Here is a 22,706-nt window from a genome sequence, read left to right on the forward strand (position 1 = left end):
TAGTACATCCCTGCTGTCTTTGAGAGCCATTCTCTTCTGTTCGTGGGTAACTAATGTTGGATGCTGATGAAAAAGTGTCTTCAAAGAATGTTTGAAGAAATGAGGGGGAAAACCTTTGAGCTACTTTAACTGAATCTGGATGTCAGTCACTTGGCCAATAAGTCAGTAAATAGATATCCAGTTTATAAGATAAGCCACCTCTCACACTTAGCAGCCCGACACTCGAGGCCCAAACCGCTGACACGGGTAGGACCTGCAAGCTTGTACCGAGTCATTCGGCCCTACCCTGATTGTTTGTTTGTTTCTTTCTTTCTAAATTTTATTTATTTATTCAAGAGACAGGATGAGCAAGGGAGAGAGAGCACGAGCAGGGGCAGAGGGAGAGGGAGAAGCAGGCTCTCTGCTGAGCAGGAAGCCCAATGCGGGGCTCAATCTCAGGACCCCAGGACCATGACTTGAGCTGAAGGCAGATGCTTAACTTACTGAGCCCCCCAGGAACCCCCCTACACTGTTTCTTGATGGTGGTGATAACATCTGTATGGGTGAGACGAAGGCAGCCCAAGTCCCACACCACCTGCTGACTAACTGCAAAGATTCAGCTTTTTGGTGCTTCAGTTTTTCCTGTCTGCCCAATGGGCTCATTATTTTCCTTTCAACATCACCTGATCTCCCCAGAGTCTTAGAAAGATTTCTTGGTCAAAAGGTATGCCATCACAGGATGTGTGAAAAGTGGGTAGGATCTGGAGGGTTGGGGCAAGAATTTTAGTAGCAGTTCTGCCATTCACTGTGTGACCTGGGGCAAATAACTCAACCTCTCTGGCCCTTAGTTTCTGTGTATGCAAAATAAGGACCTGGGACAGCCTTCTTAGGCTCTTCCAGCCCTGCCTAGAAGACTGAACATGGAGTTGAGTGGTATTTTCTTCCTTGGTGACTTCATACTGGGCTATCACCCAGACCTTGCAGGGTGGGGCTTTTAGAGCATATTTCTTGGCAGCCAGAGATCATTGATTGCAATCAGCTCATCTTATCAGTGTCACACATCTGCACTGCAGCTCGGGATGTTCATGTTTAAGGCTCAATTAGTCATGGTGACACATTGTGTCTTCTCACTTTGTCACACTGCAGGCATTGAGCTCTTCACACACAGGCAGATCTATCTTTAGTATGCTGATTTATTTAAATCACGGTTTGCATTAGAGAGCACCAATGATCATTGTGGTGGGTGTGGTTTTATTTTTAAAGTTTTTGGCAGGATATTTGCAGCACTTGCATTTTGTCATATTTGAACACGGTGTATAAATGGAAGCAAGTTCAAGGGAACTAGAAATTGCAGTAGATTATTGGGAGTTAAAAAAAAAAAAAAGATTATTGGGAGTTGAAACAGGATGCGGGCTTTTACCTAGTCTGGGGTCCTTCATATCACCTTCAGCAGTGGTTCCAGGAAGTGCTTGCTTTGGGGGCTTTTGTGTGGGAATAAAGCAAATAGAAACTAAAAGCTCATAGCAGTCTCCGGAGGTATAGTAGATTGCAGTAATTATTAGTTTATAACACATTTCAATAACCTAAGCAAAAAAACTTAGCTAGTAAATCACAAAGATTCCATTCAGGTGAGATAAAATATCAGCTCGGGTTACTTAAGACAACCGCAAGAAGATAGTTCTTGGTGGAATTAGTTACTGGTTTTGCAAGATCTGCAGTAACGAATCAGATTCTAGCCTAAGAAATATATAGCATGTTTTTCCTTATTGCTTCAGTTGCCAACGTTTTAAATTAACTAGTTAATTGTTTCCCAGCATTTTTTATTTTTAAAGATTTTATTATTTATTTATTTATTTATTCATTCATTCATTCATTCATTCATTCATTCATGAGAGACACAGAGAGAGGCAGAGACATAGGCAAAGAGAGAAGCAGGCTCCATGCAGGGAGCTCGATGTGGAACTTGATTCCGAGATTCCAGGATCACACCCTTAGCCAAAGGCAGTCAACCGCTGAGCCACGCAGGCGTCCCCCCAGCATTTTTTAATAGAATTTTTTTCCCCGATTATAAAAATAATGAATTTCTGTTGAGGAAAAATGAGGAAAGTCCTGAAAAAGATTAAATAAGATTCACTTTGGGTTCCTGGTTGGCTCAGTCAGTGGAGTGTGTGACTCTTGGGGTTGTGAGTTCGAGCCCTGTGTTGGGTGTGGAGATTACTTAAAAATAAAAACTTAAAAAAAAAAAGCTTTAAAAGATTCACTTTAAGTCCCACTACCCAGAACTAACCACCATAACATCTTACTATCCAAAGGCAAATATATCCTTAAATTATTTTTTCTCTGGGATGTATAGTTGTTACCTATTTCCCCTATTGTCATTTAGGCTAGTTTCAATATTAAATATTATAAATAATGCTACAGAGAATAACTTGATGAATATCTTTGCGTAAACCTTTATCTGCATTTCTGACAATTTCTTTGAAATAGATGATTTGTGGGGATCCCTGGGTGGCTCAGTGGTTTAGCGCCTGCCTTTGGCCCAGGGTGCGATCCTGGAGTCCCAGGATCAAGTCCCGTGTCAGGCTCCCTGCATGGAGCCTGCTTCTCCCTCTGCCTGTGTCTCTGCCTCTCTCTCTCTCTCTATGTCTATCATGAATAAATAAAATCTTTTTTAAAAAAGAAGCTTATAAAAAAATTAAATAGATGATTTGTTAAAAAACTTTAATTATAAAGGCAGCCTCGTTCAATAATGTTTTTAACAAGGCAATGTCTAAATCAGGTTGCAAAAGCAGACATTATTACAATTTAGTGGGGAGGGATTACCTGTGAAAATGGTATCCTCTCTCAATTTCAGTAAACTTGTCTACTTGCAGATATATTTTTAGATAAATATACCACCCAAAGCAGACTTTTCATTTTGCATTTGGAAATGTTCATTTAACATTTCATAACCATGTTTTCATGTTACCATGTACCATTTACTACAAAGTTAATTCTCCCTGGATTGGGCATTTGTTTCCAGCTTTTTATAATCACATATAGTGCTCTAATGAACATCTCTGCTTCTTTCTCAGCCTCATAAGAGAACAATTCTAAATAAATACTTCGGGGAAAGTAAGAACTTAAAAAAGTTCTAAAGTAGAACTGTATATTTTCTTTCTTAAAATCTTACTAGGATCCTCTAAAAGTATTTTTTAAAAACTGGCTCTAGGGATCCCTGGGTGGTGCAGCGGTTTAGCGCCTGCCTTTGGCCCAGGGCGCGATCCTGGAGACCCGGGATCGAATCCCACGTCAGGCTCCCTGCATGGAGCCTGCTTCTCCCTCTGCCTATGTCTCTGCCTCTCTCTCTTTCTGTGTGACTATCATAAATAAATAAAAAATTAAAAAAAAAACTGGCTCTATTGAGGTATAATTCACATACCATAAGGATCTTCTAATAAGTTTTTTCAGTCCTCTTTGCTGCTTTTCCTTAGTCCACTTTTCTTTTTGATACAGAATTCCCAATGTGGAAGACTCAGAACATGGGCATATTTAAACCCTCCATTCCCTGAATAGGGTGTTGTTTGGTGACATTAACCAGAAGTACTGTACATACATTGTCAGGTTTGTGCACTGTATGAGCTGTGAGAGCATGCTACCATTGTGGAATGGTGATTCCACAATGGTACCAATGTGCCATCGTTTGATGGCAGTACTGGTGAACCTTTTTTTTTTTTTTTTTTCCTTAAGATTTTACTTATTTGAGAGACAGAGTGAGCAGGAGCAGGGGGAGAGGCAGAAGGAGAAAGAAAGGAGAAGCAGACTCCCTGCTGAGCAGGGAAAGACTCTGGGCTTGATCTCAGGCCCCAGGGATCATGACCTGAGCTGAAGGCAAACACTTAACTGACTGAGCCATCCAGGAACCCCACTGCTGGACTTTTGTAGACTTTTGTAGATTTTTTTTTTCTTTAAGTATTTTACTCATTATATTACTGAAATAAATCCTGTGATTTATAGGAAATTCTGCTTCATAGACTTTGGGAACTGTTTACTATAGTTGTAGCACATTTGGCAGAGCTCCTCGAACATTAACACACACACAAATCACTAGAAATTTTGATAAAATGGGATTCTGATTTGGGGTATCTAGATGGGGTTAGATTCTGCAGAGTTAAACCAGGTGGAACAGAAGACTTTAGGTGGCACTCAAATACCACATCCTTAATTACATTGAATGGCATGGTGAGCATTATTTCCCCCCTTATTTTAATTATTTTTATTTTTTATTTTTTTTAAAAAAGTATTTATTTGACAAAGTGAGCGCTTGCACAAGTAGGCAGAGCAGTAGGCGAAGAGAAAGGGAGAAGCAGGCTCTGCACTCAACAGAGAGCCTGATATGGGGCTCTACCCCAGGACCCTGAGATTATAACCTGAACCAAAGGCAGACACTTAACCCTTAACCAACTGACCCACCCAGGCACTGACCCCTCTTTTTTTGTTTTTCAAGATTTATTCATTATTTGAGTGAGAGCCTGAGTGCAGGGGAGTGGGGAGGGGTGGAGGGAAAGGGAGAGAGAAACTCTAAGCTGACCACGCTTCAGCATGGAGCACAGAGCTCAAGCAGGGCTCTGTGTCTGGACCCTGAGATCAGGACCTGAGCTGAAACCAAGAGTTGGACTTAACCTTAGCCGATTGTGCCACCCGGCACCCTGAGTGTTATTCCCTTTTAAACTCATTTAGTTGTTCTGACTGTGTCAAGGAGAATGTTTGTTTGGTTCCTGTCTAACACTTGCTAAGCTGGCTTTCTAACCAGGGGTGATGAGACCTCAGCCCTTAGAGAAGCCACAGTATATAGCTAGAATTTAGTAACGTTGTATGTCCTTATATTTATTTTCATAGTTACCTTCTATTTACAGCAAGTGATACTGATTTTTTATTCATGAAGTGATAAGTTTCTTTTAAAAATAAATTTGGATTAAAAGAAAGATTTAAAGAAAAACCTTGAGTAAATAATAATACAGGTGGTGCATGGAGTTGGTAAAAAAAAAAAAAATGTGAAGAGGCAACCCAACGACTGATATCTTGGGCTGTGTGGAAAAAAGGGCCATGAACTTTGGAGCCAGGTAGACCTGGTTTCTGCGTATTTTGCCACTTATTAACTTGGTATGTCATGTTACTTCCCTCTCCCCATCTCAGGATTTTTCTCCTCTAAATTTTTCTCCTCTAAAGCACCTCCTGTGGGCCAGGCACTGTAATGCTTGTCTCTTCTGATCCTCACACAACCCCAAGCAGCAGGGTATTGGTGGTCTTCTCGTTTTACAGATGAGCAAATAGACTGAGAAAGGTGGAGGAACTTGTGCAGAGCCCCAGAGCTCAGGAGGGTAGAATTGGGATGGGGTAACTGGAAGGGCACTAAGGAGGGCACTTGATGGGATGAGCACTCAGTGTCATACTATATGTTGGCAAATTGAATTTAAATTAAAAAAAAAAATGGTTTTCAATCTTAGGTGTCCCTGAATCTTTAGTCGAGACCACCTCCCTCTTTAAAATGTAGATTTTGTGCTGGCTCTCTACCCAGTTGAAAGGCAGTCTGATTAAAATGAGAAGTCATTAAGGGAAGCCTGGATGGCTCAAAAGGTTAATAAGCCTCTGACTCCTTTTTTTTTTTTTTTTAAGCCTCTGACTCTTGATTTTGTCTCAGGTCTTGATCTTAGGGTCCTGGGATCGAGCGCAGAGTCTACTTGAGATGTGTTTTCTCCTTTTCCTTCTGCTCCTCCCCTTGTTCATGTGCGCACGGCGCGCACGCTCTCTCTCATAAATAAATAAATAAATAAATAAATAAATAAATAAATAAATAAATCTTTTCTAAGATGAAAAATAAATAAATAAATATTTTTAAAAAAATGAAAAGTCATTGAGTAGAATACACCTATGTTCACTACAGCATTATTCAGAATAGCCAGGAGGTGGTAGTAGTTCAGATGTCCATGCACACACAGGTCAGTAGATTTAAAAAATGTGGCATATACATACAATAGGATATTATTTAGCCTTAAAAAACAAGGCAATCTTGTTCCATGCTACAATAGGGAGGTGGAGTGGTAGTTTCCAGGGGCTGGGGAGAGGGGGAAATGGGGAGTTTTTGTTTGATAGGTATAGAGTTTCAGTCTGGCAAGATGAAAAAGTTCTAGAGATCTGTTGCACAACAATGTGGATGTAATTGACACTACTGAACTGTACACTTAAAAATGGTTAAGAGGTACATTTTATATGAGTGTGGGTTTTTTAAAAGTAAGAAAAAAGAAAAGTAGAAAAAAGAAAAGAAAAAAAAAGAAAAAAAGTAGAGAAAAGAAAAAGTAGAAAAAAGAAAAGAAAAAAAAAAGCTGTTGGTCAGAAGGCATTTTTTTTTTTTCATTTTGAGAAATTTTAAGCATACATAAAAAAAGAATAGTATAATGAACCATGAACCCATTACCCACCTCTAGCAGTTATCAGCACATGGCACTTCTGTTCTACCAATAACCTCCCATCCAACCCGCCCCACTCTGGTTTATTGTGATCCCAGACAGCACAGAACTTTATCTGAAAGCACTTTTATATGTATGCCTAAAAGTAGGAACTTTCTTTAAAAAAAAAACACCATCTGGGATCCCTGGGTGGCTCAGCGGTTTAGCGCCTGCCTTTGGCCCAGGGTGTGATCCTGGAGCCCTGGGATGGAGTCCCACGTTGGGCTCCCGGCATGGAGCCTGCTTCTCCCTCCTCCTGTGTCTCTGCCTCTCTCTCTTTCTATGTCTATCATAAATAAATGAATAAATAAATCTTTAAAAAAAAAAACAAAACACCATCTTCACACCTAAAAAAAGTAATAATAATTCTTTAACGTCATCTAATATCCAGTGTTCAAATGCCGTTGGTTGTTTCATACATTTTGTAATAGTTGGTTCATATGAATCAAGTTCCAAAAAGGGCCCCAGTCAAGCACCAAGTGTTATATTTGGTTGATTTTAAGTGTCTTACATCAACAGAGTGTACATTTTTAGCAGAGAAACATCTTTGTTTCTTTCCTGGCTTAGTACATGCAATGAGAAGTCCCTGGCAGGAAGGCTTTTCCAGCTTCATAGCCTCGTGGTGGTTATGAGTGTAAGTTCTATATGTTAAGTGGGTATAGACAACAGGGTGCACTGGTATTGGGGGGATTAGTGAGACAGTGGGGAAAGGGAGCAAGATGGCACCCTCTATCAAAAAGGAACATGTATAGCTTTACACCTCTGGGAATGGATCCTGCTAACTACTCCTCCCTGTAGTTAAAGGTCTATGTTCAGGATATTCACTGTAGCATTGTTTATAGTACCAGAAGACCAGAAACCATGAAAAAATCCCTTAGTAGCAAAATAATCAAATACATTATAAATTTATTTTATTTTATTTTAAGTAAACCCTACACCACTGTGGGGCTGGAACTCTTGACCCTGAGATCAAGAGTTGCATGCTCTGCTGACTCAGCCAGTCAGGTGCCCCATCAAATATGTTATAAAGCAACTACACCATGACATCTGGGCAGCTGTTTAAAGGAGGAGGTGGTACAGAGTTTGCCTCAATGATCTATAAAGTAAGATGGAGAATGTTACATAGTATACTTCCACTTTATTTTTAAAAAGGGGGGGAAGAAAAAATGGTGGGAGAACAATACAGATACATTAATGCTTGCAAATGCATTGAGTATCTCCCCAAGGTGTAGGAAGAATATTACTTGTTTATTGTATACTTACCTGTACAGCTTGAATTGTTTTAATCTATGCATATATTGATGCAGACATATATATGTGTGTATTAAGAATAAGTTCATATGGGCAGCCTGGTGGCTCAGCGGTTTAGCACTGCCTTCAGCCCAGGGCCTAATCCTGGGAACCCAGGATCGAGTCCCGTGTCGGGCTCCCTGCATGGAGCCTGCTTCTCCCTCTGCCTGTGTCTCTCATGAATAAATAAATAAATAAATAACTCTTAAAAAAATAAAGAATAACTTCATATGTAGGTCTTTAAATAAGATAAGCCTAGATTTGAATCCTGACTGTTCTACTTAATTATTGTGAGACCTTGAGCAAAAAATTTCTCTGAACCTCCCATTCTTATTTTTAAAATAAGGCTAATACTATGGCTCCTAAAGTGATTTTGAGGATTAGATTAGGAATAAACATGAAACTCTTGCTAAACTATGAGTTGTGACTATTAAATACAACAAAACCCCAAACCTACACTGATTCTAATGAGAAGTATCCTCTAGATTTTTTTTTAAGATTTTTATTTATTTATTCACAAGAGACACAGAGAGAGAGGCAGAGAGAGAGAGAGAGAGAGAGAGGCAGAGACACAGGCAGAGGGAGAAGCAGGCTCCATGCAGGGAGCCTGACATGGGGCTTGATCCTGGGTCTCCAGGATCACACCCTGGGCTGCAGGTGGCACTAAACCGCTGAGCCACCAGGGCTGCCTATCCTCTAGATTTGAATATATTTTTATGAATGTCTCACAATTGGATTACACCCCCCCTCAAATAAAAAGAAAAAGGATTTTTCCCCCATCTTTCCCCCCCCTCGATCAATGCTTTCTTTGTTTGCCTGTTTGGGTTATCATCCCTCGTGCCCATTTGAATTCAGGGCAGGAATTTATTTGTTCATGTTTCTTGTATGTGACCTTTGTAGGTTTCTCTCCAGATAAGTAGACTGTCTTCCTAAGATACTTAACCTGAAATCAAGGTGCTAGACATTTTTCCCCCAAAGAAAAAATAGCTTTGGGACGCCTGGGTGGCTCAGTGGTTGAGCATCTGCCTTCGGATCAGGGTGTGATCCTGGAGTCCCGGGATCAAATTCCACATTGGGGTCCCTGCATGGAGCCTGCTCCTCCCTCTGCCTGTGTTTTTGCCTCCCTCTCTGTCTCTCTCATGAATAAATAAATAAAATCTTAAAAAAAAAATAGCTTTATTGCTGTCCTCCCACTTGATTATAAGAAACAAAATATATGCACCTATCAAAAAGGCCAGAGAAAGAAAAAAAAATCACTTGCAAGCTCACTCCCTAGATCAATGTTGTTTGCATTCTATGAGTGTTCATTACACATCTTATGCTAGGCTAAGCACTGAGCATTTATTAGTTTATGTAATCCATAGACTATTTCTTTAAGGTACGTGTTATTTTTAAAAATATTTTATTTATTTATTCATGAAAATCACACAGAGAGAGGCAGAGACCTAGGCAGAGGGAGAAGCAGGCCCCCCACAAAAAGCCCTGAGCTGAAGACAGACACTCAACTGCTAAGCCACTGAGGTGTCCCAAGATAGGTGTCATTAACTGCATTTTATGTAAGAAACTATGAATTATGTAACTTTCTCAAGATTTTGTAGCTAAGGGATCCCTGGGTGGCGCAGCGGTTTAACGCCTGCCTTTGGCCCAGGGGGCGATCCTGGAGACCCGGGATCGAATCCCACGTCGGGCTCCCGGTGCATGGAGCCTGCTTCTCCCTCTGCCTGTGTCTCTGCCTCTCTCTCTCTCTCTCTCTGTGTGCCTATCATAAATAAATAAAAAATAAAAAAAATTAAAAAAAAAGATTTTGTAGCTAAGTGGCAGTGCAGAAATTCAAACCGTATTGTTGAACACTAAAGTTCATGCTTTTAACCCTGACTTTACACTCTTTACTCCACATCTTTCTCTGCACATGTGCATGTCCACATGTAAACATAAATCACATCATAATAACTCTTCTGTTTGGTAGTCTGCTTTTTTTCACTCAGCAAAATGTCATGAACATCTTCCTATAAGTAAATACCTAGAGGTGTATTGTCATTTTAGTGATTGCATAATTTCCCACTGTAGAGATGTATCTTAACCAATCCTTTATTGATGAGTATTTAGGTGGTTAGAGATGGTACTGTAAATCATTATAGACATATATGTACATCTTGCACATATATTCGGTTATTGATATCCTTAAAATAATTCTAAAAAATGGGAGTGGCTGTTTCCAGGGATTATAACATTTTGAGTATTACATTTCAATGGATTGATCAAGATATTGATTACTCAATTCTTCTCAAATAGTCTATGCCAGTTTGAGAAGCTACGGCTCTCATATGTACCATATGTATATATGTACCATAAGGGACAGTTTACAGGATTTTAGACAGTTTGCACAACTGTCTGGCTATAAACATTGCCTGTAATAACAACAGACTATATTTAATTAGTCTAGTATTTTGACATCTTTGCTTTAAATGCTTTTAGGGCTGAGGCTACCTAACAGGCCACAATGACATTAGAATGTTAAAGATGCCATTACCATCGACCTCATGGAAGCTCTTTTATGACACTTAACCATAAAGTTGAGATAAGTACTTTTACTTCTAGGGCCCTTTGTTCATCAAGTAAAACATTTTTTCCTTTTTTTTTTTTTTTAAAGTTACTTATTTATTTTTATAAGTAATCTCTACACCCAGTGTGGGGCTCAGACTCATGATCCCGAGATCAAGAGTCACACGCTCCGACTGAGCCAGCCAGGCATCCCAAAGCATTTTTATTACCTTATATTTATGGTGATCCGTGAAACTAGATAGATGAAAAGAAGAAAAGGATGAATTTTAACATCTGGATATTAGTTTACTAATTAATTTCACAAGATTTTTCCATTTCATTTTCCCCCTAATTTTATTTTTCTGATCACACAATATATTCCCACGACTTAAAACTCAAGAGGTCCAAGGGGTATACATGCAAAGTCTCCCTCCTACTCTTGGCCCTCACCAGACAGCTCTTTCCCTACAGGCAACTGGTATTGGTATCTGGCTCATGAATATCCCTTCAAATATATTTTATGCATATATGAGCAAATATAGAAGTGTTCCCTCAACACAAATCTATGTCCTTTTTAAAGTTCTGCAGGGCAATGATGTTATTTTTCAAAAGGAGATGAATAATCTTGCTTTAAAAATTATGTAACTCACATTTTGATAACTGGCCATTATGGGAACAAGAGGCCTAGAATTGGACTTGCTCTCTAGGGGTAGTTCAGGGATTGCAAATAAGGAGTCATAGTACTTCAACCCAATTAGCGGCCATTGTGAGAGAGTGGTGTTGATGGTGATGAGGTGGATACACAGTAGAAGCAGCTGCTTCCCCTGAGAGAAACTTGCACAGGGAGTTGTTTTGGGCTAGTTAATAGGGAGTTGCTTTATCTTCTTGCCTGAGAGTTGCAGTGTTTTTTCAGATGGCCCATGTGATCTGTGGCTTTAGCTGCCTTCCAGATACTCTGAGTCCTTGAACTTCAGGCCAGGCGGTTGGCAGGTGGTTGCCTGGTATGATCTTAGAGGACACTGTGTTGGAATGCATTGATTAAAGATGCATTAGTATGCACTCTGCGCCTGCAGATTGCTCCTCCTTGCAGGGGTGTTTCTGGTGAATTGCCAGACCTTTATTTTTTCCCATTTGAAGATACCACATGCTCATGAAAGAATATTTGGAAAATACAGGATTGTTGAGGAAGCAGGGGAAATCACCTATAGTCCCATCATCCAAAATGGACCACTGTTGATGTTTTCATGTGTCTTATTTTTAGAAAATTGTGATTGTATGCATTCAACTTTGTAAACTGCTTTATGATAAGCATTTTCCATGTCATTATAGAACCTTGGTAAATGTCATTTAAAAAGATGGGCTAGGGCAGCCCTGGTGGCTCAGCGGTTTAGCGCCGCCTTCAGTCCAGGGTGTGATCCTGGAGACCCTGGATCAAGTCCCACGTCGGGCTCCCTGCATGGAGCCTGCTTCTCCCTCTGCCTCTCTCTCTCTCTGTCTCTCTCTCTCTGTGTCTCTATGAATAAATAAATAAAATCTTAAAAAAAAATAAAAAGATGGGCTAGCATGGCGAGCCTTTCTAATCAGATCATATGTACATGAATTTGGTTATAGATAGAGATGCCTATAGGAGCCAGGCAGGAAGTACAAATGGGCAAAGCATGCCAGGAGTGAGACAGTAGGGAGCAGGTTTGGGGAGGATTGGAGAGGTCAGGTCCTCCAAAGAGGCAGCTGTTTCTCAGCTCCCGTTGCTGCCAGTTAGGGCATGGGCCAGCGGTTGTCAGATATTACCATTCTTTAAGAAAAGCAAAAAACTTTGTTTCTTAAAATGTAAAATTGGGCAGCCCTGGTGGCTCAGCGATTTAGCGCCTGCCTTTAGCCCAGGGTGTGATCCGAGACCTGGGATCGAGTCCCACATTGGGCTCCCTGCATGGAGCCTGCTTCTCCCTCTGCCTGTGTTTCTGCCTCTCTCTCTCTGTCTCTGTGTGCGTGTGTCTCTAATAAATAAATAAATAAATAAATAAAATCTTTAAAAAAAATAAATAAAATGTAAAATTGGTAGGTTTTTGTTTTTGAGAAAATTTTGAACATTCAGAGAATATGAGAAACAATCAGAATTGACAGCTGTTTACATTTTCTCTTACTTTCTTCAAACCTCTTTTCCCTGTTTTTGTTTTGTTTTGTTTTTTAAGTATACTTTACTCCCAATGTGGGGTTCAAACTCGCAATTGTGAGATTAAGAGCCGCATGCTCCACCAACTAAGCCAGCCAGGTGTACCTCCCTGTTTGTTTGCTTTTTTTTTTTTTAAATAGAAATGATAAAATATTACAGATAAAAGTGAAATATCCTTCCCATTTTTTTAAAAAGATTTTATTTATTCATAAGAGACACAGAAAAAAAAAATAAGAGACACAGAGAGAGAGGCAGAGACACAGACAGAGGGAGAAGCAGGCTCCATGAAGAGAGCCCAACATGGAACTCCATCCCAGGTCTCCAGGATTACGCCGTGGGCCAAAGGCAGGCGCCAACCTGCTGAGCCACCTGGGCTGCCTAATCCTTCCCATTTTTAATCCCATTCTCCACCTCTCCCTCTCCCCAGTTTGGGCAGCTGCTATCATAAGTTGTTTTGTATCTTTCTATCCCATTTTTTAATACTTACATATAAGTAAATGCAACTCCACGGGCACCATATTTATAAATTTTTAATCATAATTATCACTCTGCACTTGCTTTTTCATTCAGCCTGTTTATTTATCCATGTAAATATATATGTCTAATTCAAAGTTGGCAGACTTTTTCTATAAAAGATTAGGCAGTAAATATTTTAGGTTTTGTGAGCCAGACTGTCTCTGTTACAGCTACTCAACTCTGCCATTTTATAACTAGTGCAGCCATAGATAATATGTAATATGTAAACAAAGGGGTATGACTATGTTCCAATAAAATTATATTTACAAAAACAGACTGTGGGCTGCATTTGGCCCATGGGCTATAGTTTGCTGACCCCTGCTCTAATTTATTCCTTTTACCTACTGAATTGTATAGTGTCTATGATATGATTTTGCCATATGTTATCTTTCAATTCCCCTGCAAATAGATTTTTAAATTTTTTTAAAGATTTATTTATTCATTAGAGATGGAGAGACACAGAGGCAGAGGGAGAAGCAGGCTCCATGCAGGGACCCGATGTGGGACTCAATCCCGAGGCTCTGGGATCACGCCCTGAGCCGAAGGCAGACGCTCAATCGCTGAGCCACCCAGGCATCCCTGAAAATAGATATTTAGGTTGTTTCCAGTTTTTCTATTTTAACATGCTGCTGGAAGCATCCTTGTCCATGTTTCCTTGTGTACAGCGTGAAGGTTTTTCACTAAGACATACATGTAAATACAAGTGGAATTTCTGAGCTTTTTTTTTTAAAGATTTTATTTATTTAGTCATGAGAGACACAGGGAGAGAGAGACAGAGGCAGAGACACAGGCAGAGGGAGAAGCAGGCTCCATGCAGGAAGCCTGACGTGGGACTCCATCCCGGGTCTCCAGGATCACAACCTGGGCTGAAGGCAGTGCTAAACTGCTGAGCCACCTGGGCTGCTCTGAGATTTTTTTTTTTTTAAACAAATAAAATGGTCCAAATAAAATATTTCAGGTAGAATGTGATGAGTTTGTGACTTCTGTCCCAGAATTTTTATAGGAAGCCAATAGTTAGTAAGAATCCAATCCACACCTGGTTCTAGAATTTGAGGTAAGACTCCGTGACAACTAGCAAAGGTAAAGGTGCATTAATCCAAATATAAGAGCTGGAGAATGATCTGGAAGAGTGTCATTGCCATGAGAAATGTGTAACTGATTTCCTCAGTGGACAAAAGAGGTGAAGTTGGGGAGAAACTCGGTTTTTCATGTGTAGTGGTCAAACAGTGGTTGTTGGAATGACAGGTTCTAACAGAAAAGGTATTCAGGATGAAGGTGACGAGCTGCTGACCTGTGGTTGCTTTTTTCCTGGCAATACTGTGAGTTCCTTTAAAGATTTATCACTGTAATTAGACCCGCTAGAAGGAGAGTAAGGAAGGTAATAAAGTAAAGAAAGAGTGTCAGGGCATCCTTCCAAGAAAACCCTCTCCTTTGAGGAGGACCCAGAGCAAGTTTTTAAGCCCTGGTGGCAGGAAATTAAATTAGCCCATCTTCCTGAAGCACTACGTCAATAATACATGACTAGTGCAGTGGAGCTCAGTGAGCTCTGAAAAGAAATGGTGTTCTGTGTTCTGAGTTGAGATTTAATTAAGGGGACGCAGGCTTTGGGAATTCTTTCTTTTTAAAACATTTTAAACATGATTGTAGGTCATTATCATTCCTTTGTTTTTATCGTTTTGGAGAGCTCAAAAAACATACGGTGCCCTAACACAAGCAGCTGAATGTCAAGGTCACCCTGCTGCAGGTTTTTTTTTTTTTAAACAAGCTTGGGGCCTCATTGTTTTGATAGGTAAAAACTGCCTCTTCAGGGGTGTGCAATGCAGAAAAATTGGTCTCTCCACTGACACATTCTCCACTTAACCCCCTCACATTTCTTTCTTTTTTTTTTCTTTTAAGTTTTATTTATTTAAGTAATCTCCACCCAAAGTGGGGCTCAAATTCATGACCCTGAGATCAAGAGTTGCAGACTCTACCAGCTGAGCCAGCCAAGCATCCCCTCATTCCCACCCCTTATGTTTCTTACACTGGGTCTAGGACTTTGTGTAAACCATCCCATGCGCAACAGCAGAGGCCTCCCCACAGGAGGCTCAGGGGGCTGGGGTTTGAGCCTGGCACCTGGACAGCTTTTGCAGGTCTCTGCTGACATGGAGGTAGAGATAGGCAAGGGATCGACTGCAGTGGTAGCCTGGGGACCATTGCCCCAGAAAAGAAAGGGAGACACAGTAAACAGACTGGCCATTCTAACATCTCGTTCTTTCTTATCATTAGTTAAAATTGTAATAGCATGTTGAAGGTGAGGAATGAGGGACTCTCTTTTACATGGTTGTCCTTAAATGGCTTGAGCTTCACTTCTAATTGAACACTGATTAGGTATTTGGGTCTCAGTTTAATCGATTTTTTTTAGGATGACAACTACAAACTGAACAAGAGAATAAAAGGACTCACCAATAATCTGGAATGACCCTTTGGCAAGGGTTTTGGATGAATCTGTATCAGTTCATTTTAATCCAGCTTTATATTAGTTCATAAAGTATCTCCACCTTTGTAAGTACCTCTGAGTCTCACAATCATCCATAAGGAAGGAGAATTATCCCTGTTTTACCAATTTTACAGAAAATGGGTTCCAGGAGGGTTAGAGGTCTTCTAGCTCTTTATTCTATATATTTTTTTTTAAAGATGGGTCTTTTTTTTTTTTTTTTAAGATTTTTATTTATAGACACACAGAGAGAGGCAGAGACACAGGCAGAGGGAGAGGGAGAAGCAGGCTCCATGCAGGGAGCCCGATGTGGGACTCGATCCCGGGTCTCCAGGATCTGCAGGCGGCGCCAAACCGCTGCGCCACCGGGGCTGCCCTAGCTCTTTATTCTAGACATTATTTTATTACCTATAACAACTAGAGAAGTATAGAAAGTAACTTTTCATGTGTCCATGTGCTTAGCAGCAGCAGGATTTTTAATAAAAGCTTAATGGGGGAATATATTGACTATTTTTATTATCTACAGCACAAAAGCCATAGACTGGCCTATCACTGCCTCTCATTCTCCCATTCCTTTGTTGGCAGAGAATAGGTCACCCTCACAACTAAAAAGAAATTGTTAAAAATAAATAAATAAATAAATAAATAAATAAATAAATAAATAAATAAATAGATAGATAGAAATTGTTAGCACTGTCCTGAGTGTTTATTAAAATTACAAATGCAGGGATCCCTGGGTGGCGCAGCGGTTTAGTGCCTGCCTTTGGCCCAGGGCGCGATCCTGGAGACCCGGGATCGAATCCCACGTCAGGCTCCCGGTGCATGGAGCCTGCTTCTCCCTCTGCCTGTGTCTCTACCTCTCTCTCTCTGTGACTATCATAAATAAAAAATTAAAAAAAAAAATTACAAATGCATCTATCCTGTGAACCAGCAGTTGTACATTTAGAAATTTATCTTATAGGTATATTTTCCCACATGTGAAAGGATGCGGACCTAGTTTTTTTCACAGTAAAATATCAGAAACAGCTTAAGTGCTAAGATTGTGATTAAATTGTGACACTTCCATGCAATGGAATATTTTGCTGCTGTCAAAGAATAAGGTAGCTATATATTTATTGAGGAAACAAATTCCAAGATATGTTGTCTAGTGAGGAAAAGCAATATGCAGGACACTGTGTTATTACTGAGTATAACATTCTATGCTTGTGTTAAAAAGGAGGAGGTAAGTATGTATTAGTACGTATTTGCTTGCTATGCGTGAACTAGCTCAGGAAGATTAAAAATCTAATAATGCTTGCCTCGTGGACAGGGACCTGAGTGGCTAGAGAAGGAGAGGGACTTTTCACTAAAGAGGTCACTGAATTGAGAAGCAGGCAAATTATTTGTTAAAAAACAAAAAATGCCCCACACTGAGGGTTTTAGGAATTTGGGGTCCTCATATGTACCTCTTCTTCACTCTGATCTGCTTGCTTGCTACCCCTTCCCAAAGGACCCATTTAATCATCCTTTCTTCTGCTCCCTGAGTTTTCCAGCACCAAATGAAGTTATCATTTTTGTTTTTACTTAAAAAATTTTTTCTTTTAAAGATTTATTTGTTTATTTTAGGGGTGGGGGAGGACAGAAGGAGAGGAGAGAGATTCTCCAGCAGACTCCGTGCTTAGCACAGAGAGCCCCACATGAGGCTTGATCTCACAACCCTGAGATTACTACCTGAGCTGAAATAAAGAGTCAGTTGCTTAAGACCAACAGCCACACAGGCGCCTCTACTTAAAAAAAAAAAAAAAAAAAAAGGAACACCTATTTTCTTTCTTTCTTTCTTTCTTTCTTTCTCCTTTTTTTTTTTTTTTTTTTTTTTTTTAGATTTTATTTATTCATGAGACACAGAGAGAGGAGGCAGAGACACAGGCAGAGAGAGAAGCGGGCTCCATGCAGGCAGCCTGACATGGGACTCGATCTGGGGACTCCAGGATCATGCTCTGAGCCAAAGGCAGATGCTCAACCACTGAGCCACCCAGGCGTTCCTAACACCTATTTCTTATTTGAATTCAAGTTGTATTCAATTTGTTGGTTGCATAGGTGCTTTCTGTGTAATGTATTACACCACGTCCTCAATTATTTGCATACATTTTGCACAAGCCATAGTTTATGATTTTAGAATGGAAGAGTCTTGTTGGCACAAGATAGGAAATCCAGACAGTACAAATGAGTGTACTGTGACATTTTCTCTCTCTTGACCTGAGAATCCTCTAGGCCCACAGTTTCCCTGCTGAGACTGCCACTGGTACCACTTTTATATGCATACTTCTAATAATATTGTTTTGCATATCAAACATAAACGTATATGCATATATTCCCCAGCTTACGCACCATGCTTTTTTTTTTTTTTTAAATTCTGAGCTTTGGCTTCACCAGCTTTTTTTTTTTTTTTAAAGATTTTATTTATTTATTCATAGAGACACAGAGAGAGAGAGAGGCAGAAACACAGGCAGAGGGAGAAGCAGGCTTCATACAGGGAACCCGATGCGGGACTCGATCCCGGGTCTCCAGGATCACACCCTGGGCTGCAGGCGGCGCTAAACTGCTGCGCCACCGGGGCTGCCCCACGCACCATGTTAACAGTACTATACACCCTGTTCCTCATCTACTTTTTTCATGTAGCAGTATATCTTAATATAGGGTTACATTTATTTATTTTTATTTTTTAAAAGATTTCAGAGAGCGCGCAAGCATGTGAGTACAAGCAGAGGGAGTGGCAGGCAGAGGCAGAGGGAGAAGCAGGCTCCTTGCAAAGCAGAGAGCCAGACTCGGGGCTCAATCCCAGAACCCTGGGATCATGACCTGAGCCTAAGGCAGATGCTTCGCTGACTGAGCCACCCAGGCACCCTGAGGGTTACAATTAGACTAGCAAGCACATTCTTTTCAGTAAATGCACAGGATTCCACTATGTATGTGTTTTTACATATATATTTAATTTATTCAGTCAAGCCCCTCTTGATGGGAATTGGGGTGGTCCACAGTCTGTTGCTACCACAAATGATGCCACACAAGTATCCTTCTATCTGTTGGATAAATTCTTAGAAATACAAATGCTACATCAAAAGGTATTGCTAGATAGTTCCACATTGCTCCCTGAAGAGGTTGTAGTAGTTCAACAGGACATAAGGCTATCCAGGCTTTTACAAGATTTCTAGCTGCTGCAACCTGGAATCTAAGATAAAGTATCAGTCAAAGGGAGGACAAGCTCGTTTACACTACTGGTGGACTAAAGTTTTTACTTTTCCCACTGAAGCTCATTAAGATCCTGTGAAGAAATACAGTGTGTATTACAGTAAATGTAGCTGTCAGAAGGTTAGCAAGATGAAGGTGACAGTCCTCAGTAACAACTGTACTGTCCTTACTTACTTTTGCTTTTTTTTTTTAGGACCTTAGCATCCTGAGACATTTTGGATTCTTAGCCCTCAAGGTTGACCCGGTCAGAGTTCATCATGTCAAAGTTAAAAAGCTCAGAGTCAGTCAGGGTGGTGGTTCGCTGTCGGCCCATGAATGGCAAGGAAAAGGCTGCTTCATATGATAAGGTGGTGGATGTGGATGTGAAGCTGGGGCAGGTGTCAGTGAAGAACCCCAAAGGAGTGGCCCATGAAATGCCCAAGACCTTCACCTTTGATGCAGTGTATGACTGGAATGCCAAGCAGTTTGAACTCTATGATGAGACGTTCCGACCACTTGTGGACTCTGTCCTGCAGGGTTTCAATGGGACGATTTTTGCCTATGGACAAACTGGGACTGGGAAAACCTACACGATGGAAGGAGTCCGTGGTGACCCTGAGAAAAGAGGAGTTATCCCTAACTCATTTGACCACATCTTCACCCATATCTCTCGATCCCAGAATCAACAGTACCTTGTCAGGGCTTCTTACTTAGAGATCTACCAGGAAGAGATCCGAGATCTGCTCTCAAAGGATCAGACCAAAAGGCTTGAGCTCAAAGAGAGGCCTGACACTGGAGTGTATGTGAAAGACCTGTCCTCCTTTGTCACCAAGAGTGTGAAGGAAATAGAACATGTGATGAACGTGGGGAACCAGAACCGCTCGGTTGGTGCTACCAACATGAACGAGCACAGCTCACGCTCTCATGCAATTTTTGTGATCACCATTGAGTGCAGTGAGGTGGGCCTTGATGGAGAAAATCATATCCGTGTAGGGAAATTGAACCTTGTGGATCTCGCTGGCAGCGAACGGCAAGCCAAGACTGGTGCACAAGGAGAGAGACTCAAGGAAGCGACCAAGATCAATCTGTCCCTCTCAGCCTTAGGTAATGTCATCTCTGCCCTGGTGGATGGGAAAAGCACTCACATTCCTTATCGGGACTCAAAGCTGACCAGGCTCCTCCAAGATTCTCTTGGTGGCAATGCTAAAACTGTGATGGTAGCCAACGTGGGACCTGCCTCGTACAATGTAGAAGAGACTCTGACCACTCTGAGATATGCCAACCGTGCCAAAAACATTAAGAACAAGCCAAGGGTCAATGAGGACCCAAAAGATGCCCTCCTTCGAGAATTCCAGGAAGAGATTGCTCGGCTCAAGGCCCAGCTGGAAAAACGGTCCATTGGCAGGAGGAAGAGGCGAGAGAAGCGGAGGGAAGGTGGTGGCAGTGGTGGGGGCGGGGAGGAGGAGGAGGAGGAGGGAGAAGAGGGTGAGGAGGAAGGGGATGATAAGGATGATTACTGGCGGGAACAGCAAGAAAAACTGGAGATTGAGAAGCGGGCCATTGTAGAGGACCACAGCTTGGTTGCAGAGGAGAAGATGAGGCTGCTGAAGGAGAAGGAGAAGAAGATGGAGGACCTGCGGCGGGAGAAGGATGCTGCTGAGATGCTGGGTGCCAAAATCAAGGTACCACACCCTTCCCCAGGCCCTTTCTTTTGGTGCTTTCTGTTTTATCAAAAAAATGGCACGAGGGATGATGTTCCTTTCAAGTATTACATTCCCAACAGCTCCATGGGGTCCAGTGTCCAGTAAACATTTGTCAAGTTGACATAAAAATCATTTCTTCAAGTTTATACTGAACCTGTAGGAGGAATAATGTTTACCTACAGGCAAGGTGTAAAAAGCAGCAACAACACCGACGCCCATGGGTCCCCCAGCCAGTGTGAGAAGTACGATGTAATCCATATCTTAATAAGCTCTTTGTGCCTCCCTCCCCCACAGGGTAGCCCTTGTTTTGGATTTGATGCTTATTGTTTCCTGACTTTTCTTTATAGTTTTTTCATATATGTCTATGTCTCTAGAAAAAGACAGTTTTCATTTCACATCATTTTGTACCTCTTTATAAATGGAATCTCACTGCTGCGGTTTGCTTGATCAACTTTATGTAATGAGATTTGTCCATATTGATGCTTGTTGCTGTGACTCATTCATTATTACTGCTCTGAGAAGTGTGTGGTATTCCATTCTCCTCATAGTGGGTTATTTCCATTTTTTTGTTATGGGTGTTTTTGTGCTTGGCTCCAAGAGAACATATATATGAGCAAGAATTTCTTACCTGGTGCCATTAGGTCCTTGGGTACATGCAGCCCAATTTTATTAGATAATCAAAAGTTGTTTTTGGCCATGTGAATTGAAGCTTCTACACAGTGTGAACTCTGATTGCTCCTTGTCCGGAAACCACAACTGGGGAAGAGCGAAGGAAGGGAGGGTGCGGGAGGGTGCGGTGAGGGGGGCTGGTCTTTGGTATGGCTGTGTGGATGATGGCTTTTATCGTTCTTTCTTTTTTAGTTGTTGGTTCTTTTTCCTTTCTTTATTTCTTTCTGTCTTCTTTCTCTTCCTTCCTCTTCCTTTCCTTCCTTCTTCCTTCCTCCTTTTCTTCTTCCTTTCTTTCATTTCTTGCTTTTTCTTTCTTTCTTTCTTTCTTCCTTCCGTCATCCTTACTTCCTTCCTTCCTTCCTTCCTTTCTTCTTTCTTTCTTTTCTTTCTTTCTTTCTTTCTTTCTTTCTCTTTCTTTTCTTGATTTTATTTATTTATTTGAGAGACAGAGACAGCAGCAGAGAGCACAAGTGGGGAAGAGAGGGAGAAGCAGGCTCCCCGCTGAGCAGGGAGCTCACTGTGGGACTCAATCCCATGACCCAAGCTGAAGGCAGACACTTAACTGACTGAGCCCCCCAGGTGCCCTTGCCTTAATTTTCCTATGTCTGATGTATATAAAATGGCATCTCATGTTGAGGTTTTGTGCATGTCTGTTTGAACTCACCACCCTGAGATCAAGACCTGAGTTGAGATCGAGAGTCAGATGCTTAACTGACTGAGCCATCCAGGCATCCCTCATTGTGATTCTAATATGCAGTGCCCCAACCATACAAGATACAGAACAATTCCATCACCCCCCAAATGCTCCTTTATAGTCAACCCCCTCCCTCAACTTCCAACCCCTGTGAGACAGTGGCTGACTAACATTCTAGAGTGTGGAGACTCCTGTATATTTTCCTTCTGGTGCCAGTATGCTATTCTATCAGGTGTCTGGACTCGGGGCTGCCACAGGGCTTTACTGGCAGAGGAGAGGACAGAGCTAGCCCTGGAAATCTGGGGATGACTGCTGCCTGACCACAAGCCAGAACGGCTCTGAGGTTTTGGGTTATTTCCTAGTGAATTTATATGAACTCTGATTTCAACTCTCAAATGTATCCTTGTTTATTAATTTAAAAATGACCAGTGAGTTCTTTGTTGCCTCCCCTTTCCCCACTGTATGAAGCTGTCCTTTATCTGTGACTCCATAGTAGCTCTTTCACAGAGCCAGTTTCTATATTACTTCAGAGGCAGGAGTCCTTTCCAGAGCTTTAAAGACCTGATGTGAAAATGGAGTCCTATACAACACAATTAGGAGATCACTTTGTTCCAGCGAGGGGCTTATTGTGGAATTCCTTAATGTCAGATGCCACTTCCTCCCCTCCTTATTTCTGCACTTGAAGTGTAATGGGTATGCCCATGTTTGATGCACATGCTGCTTTTTAGGATCATGTCTGTTATTCAAGCCCAGGAATACCCAGACTCTTTAAACAAACTGGGTTATTTGGGCAATTCTTGGAGGACAAGTGGGGCAGGACTCAGTATTACCTCAAGGTTACTGAATCTCTTAAGACATTTTGTTTATGGGAAAATGATATTACTTCTGTTTCTCGAAATCTCTGGATGCTGTAAAATCATAGGACAAAAGTATTTTAGAGCTGGAAGGAGTGTGTGTGTGGGGGTGAGGGCAGTTA

The 22,706-nt window shown here is 41.2% G+C and overlaps 1 protein-coding gene across 8 annotated transcripts in view; it reads left to right on the plus strand.

The window, feature by feature from the left end:
• Positions 1–22,706, plus strand: part of KIF3B (kinesin family member 3B) — a 44,999-nt gene that overhangs the window by 5,718 nt on the left and 16,575 nt on the right. For 5 of the 8 annotated variants that reach the window (XR_007405584.1, XR_007405585.1, XM_035705673.2 and 2 more), the window contains exon 2: positions 18,879–20,346. Coding sequence is in view for 6 of the 8 variants with exons in the window: in XM_035705673.2 (XP_035561566.1) it covers positions 18,943–20,346 (1,404 nt within the window). In the remaining 2 variants the exon portion in view is untranslated. Of the gene's footprint in view, positions 1–14,049; positions 14,162–14,277; positions 14,301–15,405; positions 15,526–18,878; positions 20,347–22,706 lie in introns of those variants that run through there. The other 3 variants (XM_035705675.2, XM_035705677.2, XM_035705676.2) reach the window with 3 other exon arrangements.

This window comes from Canis lupus, chromosome 24, assembly GCF_003254725.2.
Source record: "Canis lupus dingo isolate Sandy chromosome 24, ASM325472v2, whole genome shotgun sequence".
NCBI classification, from domain to species: Eukaryota; Metazoa; Chordata; class Mammalia; order Carnivora; family Canidae; genus Canis; species Canis lupus.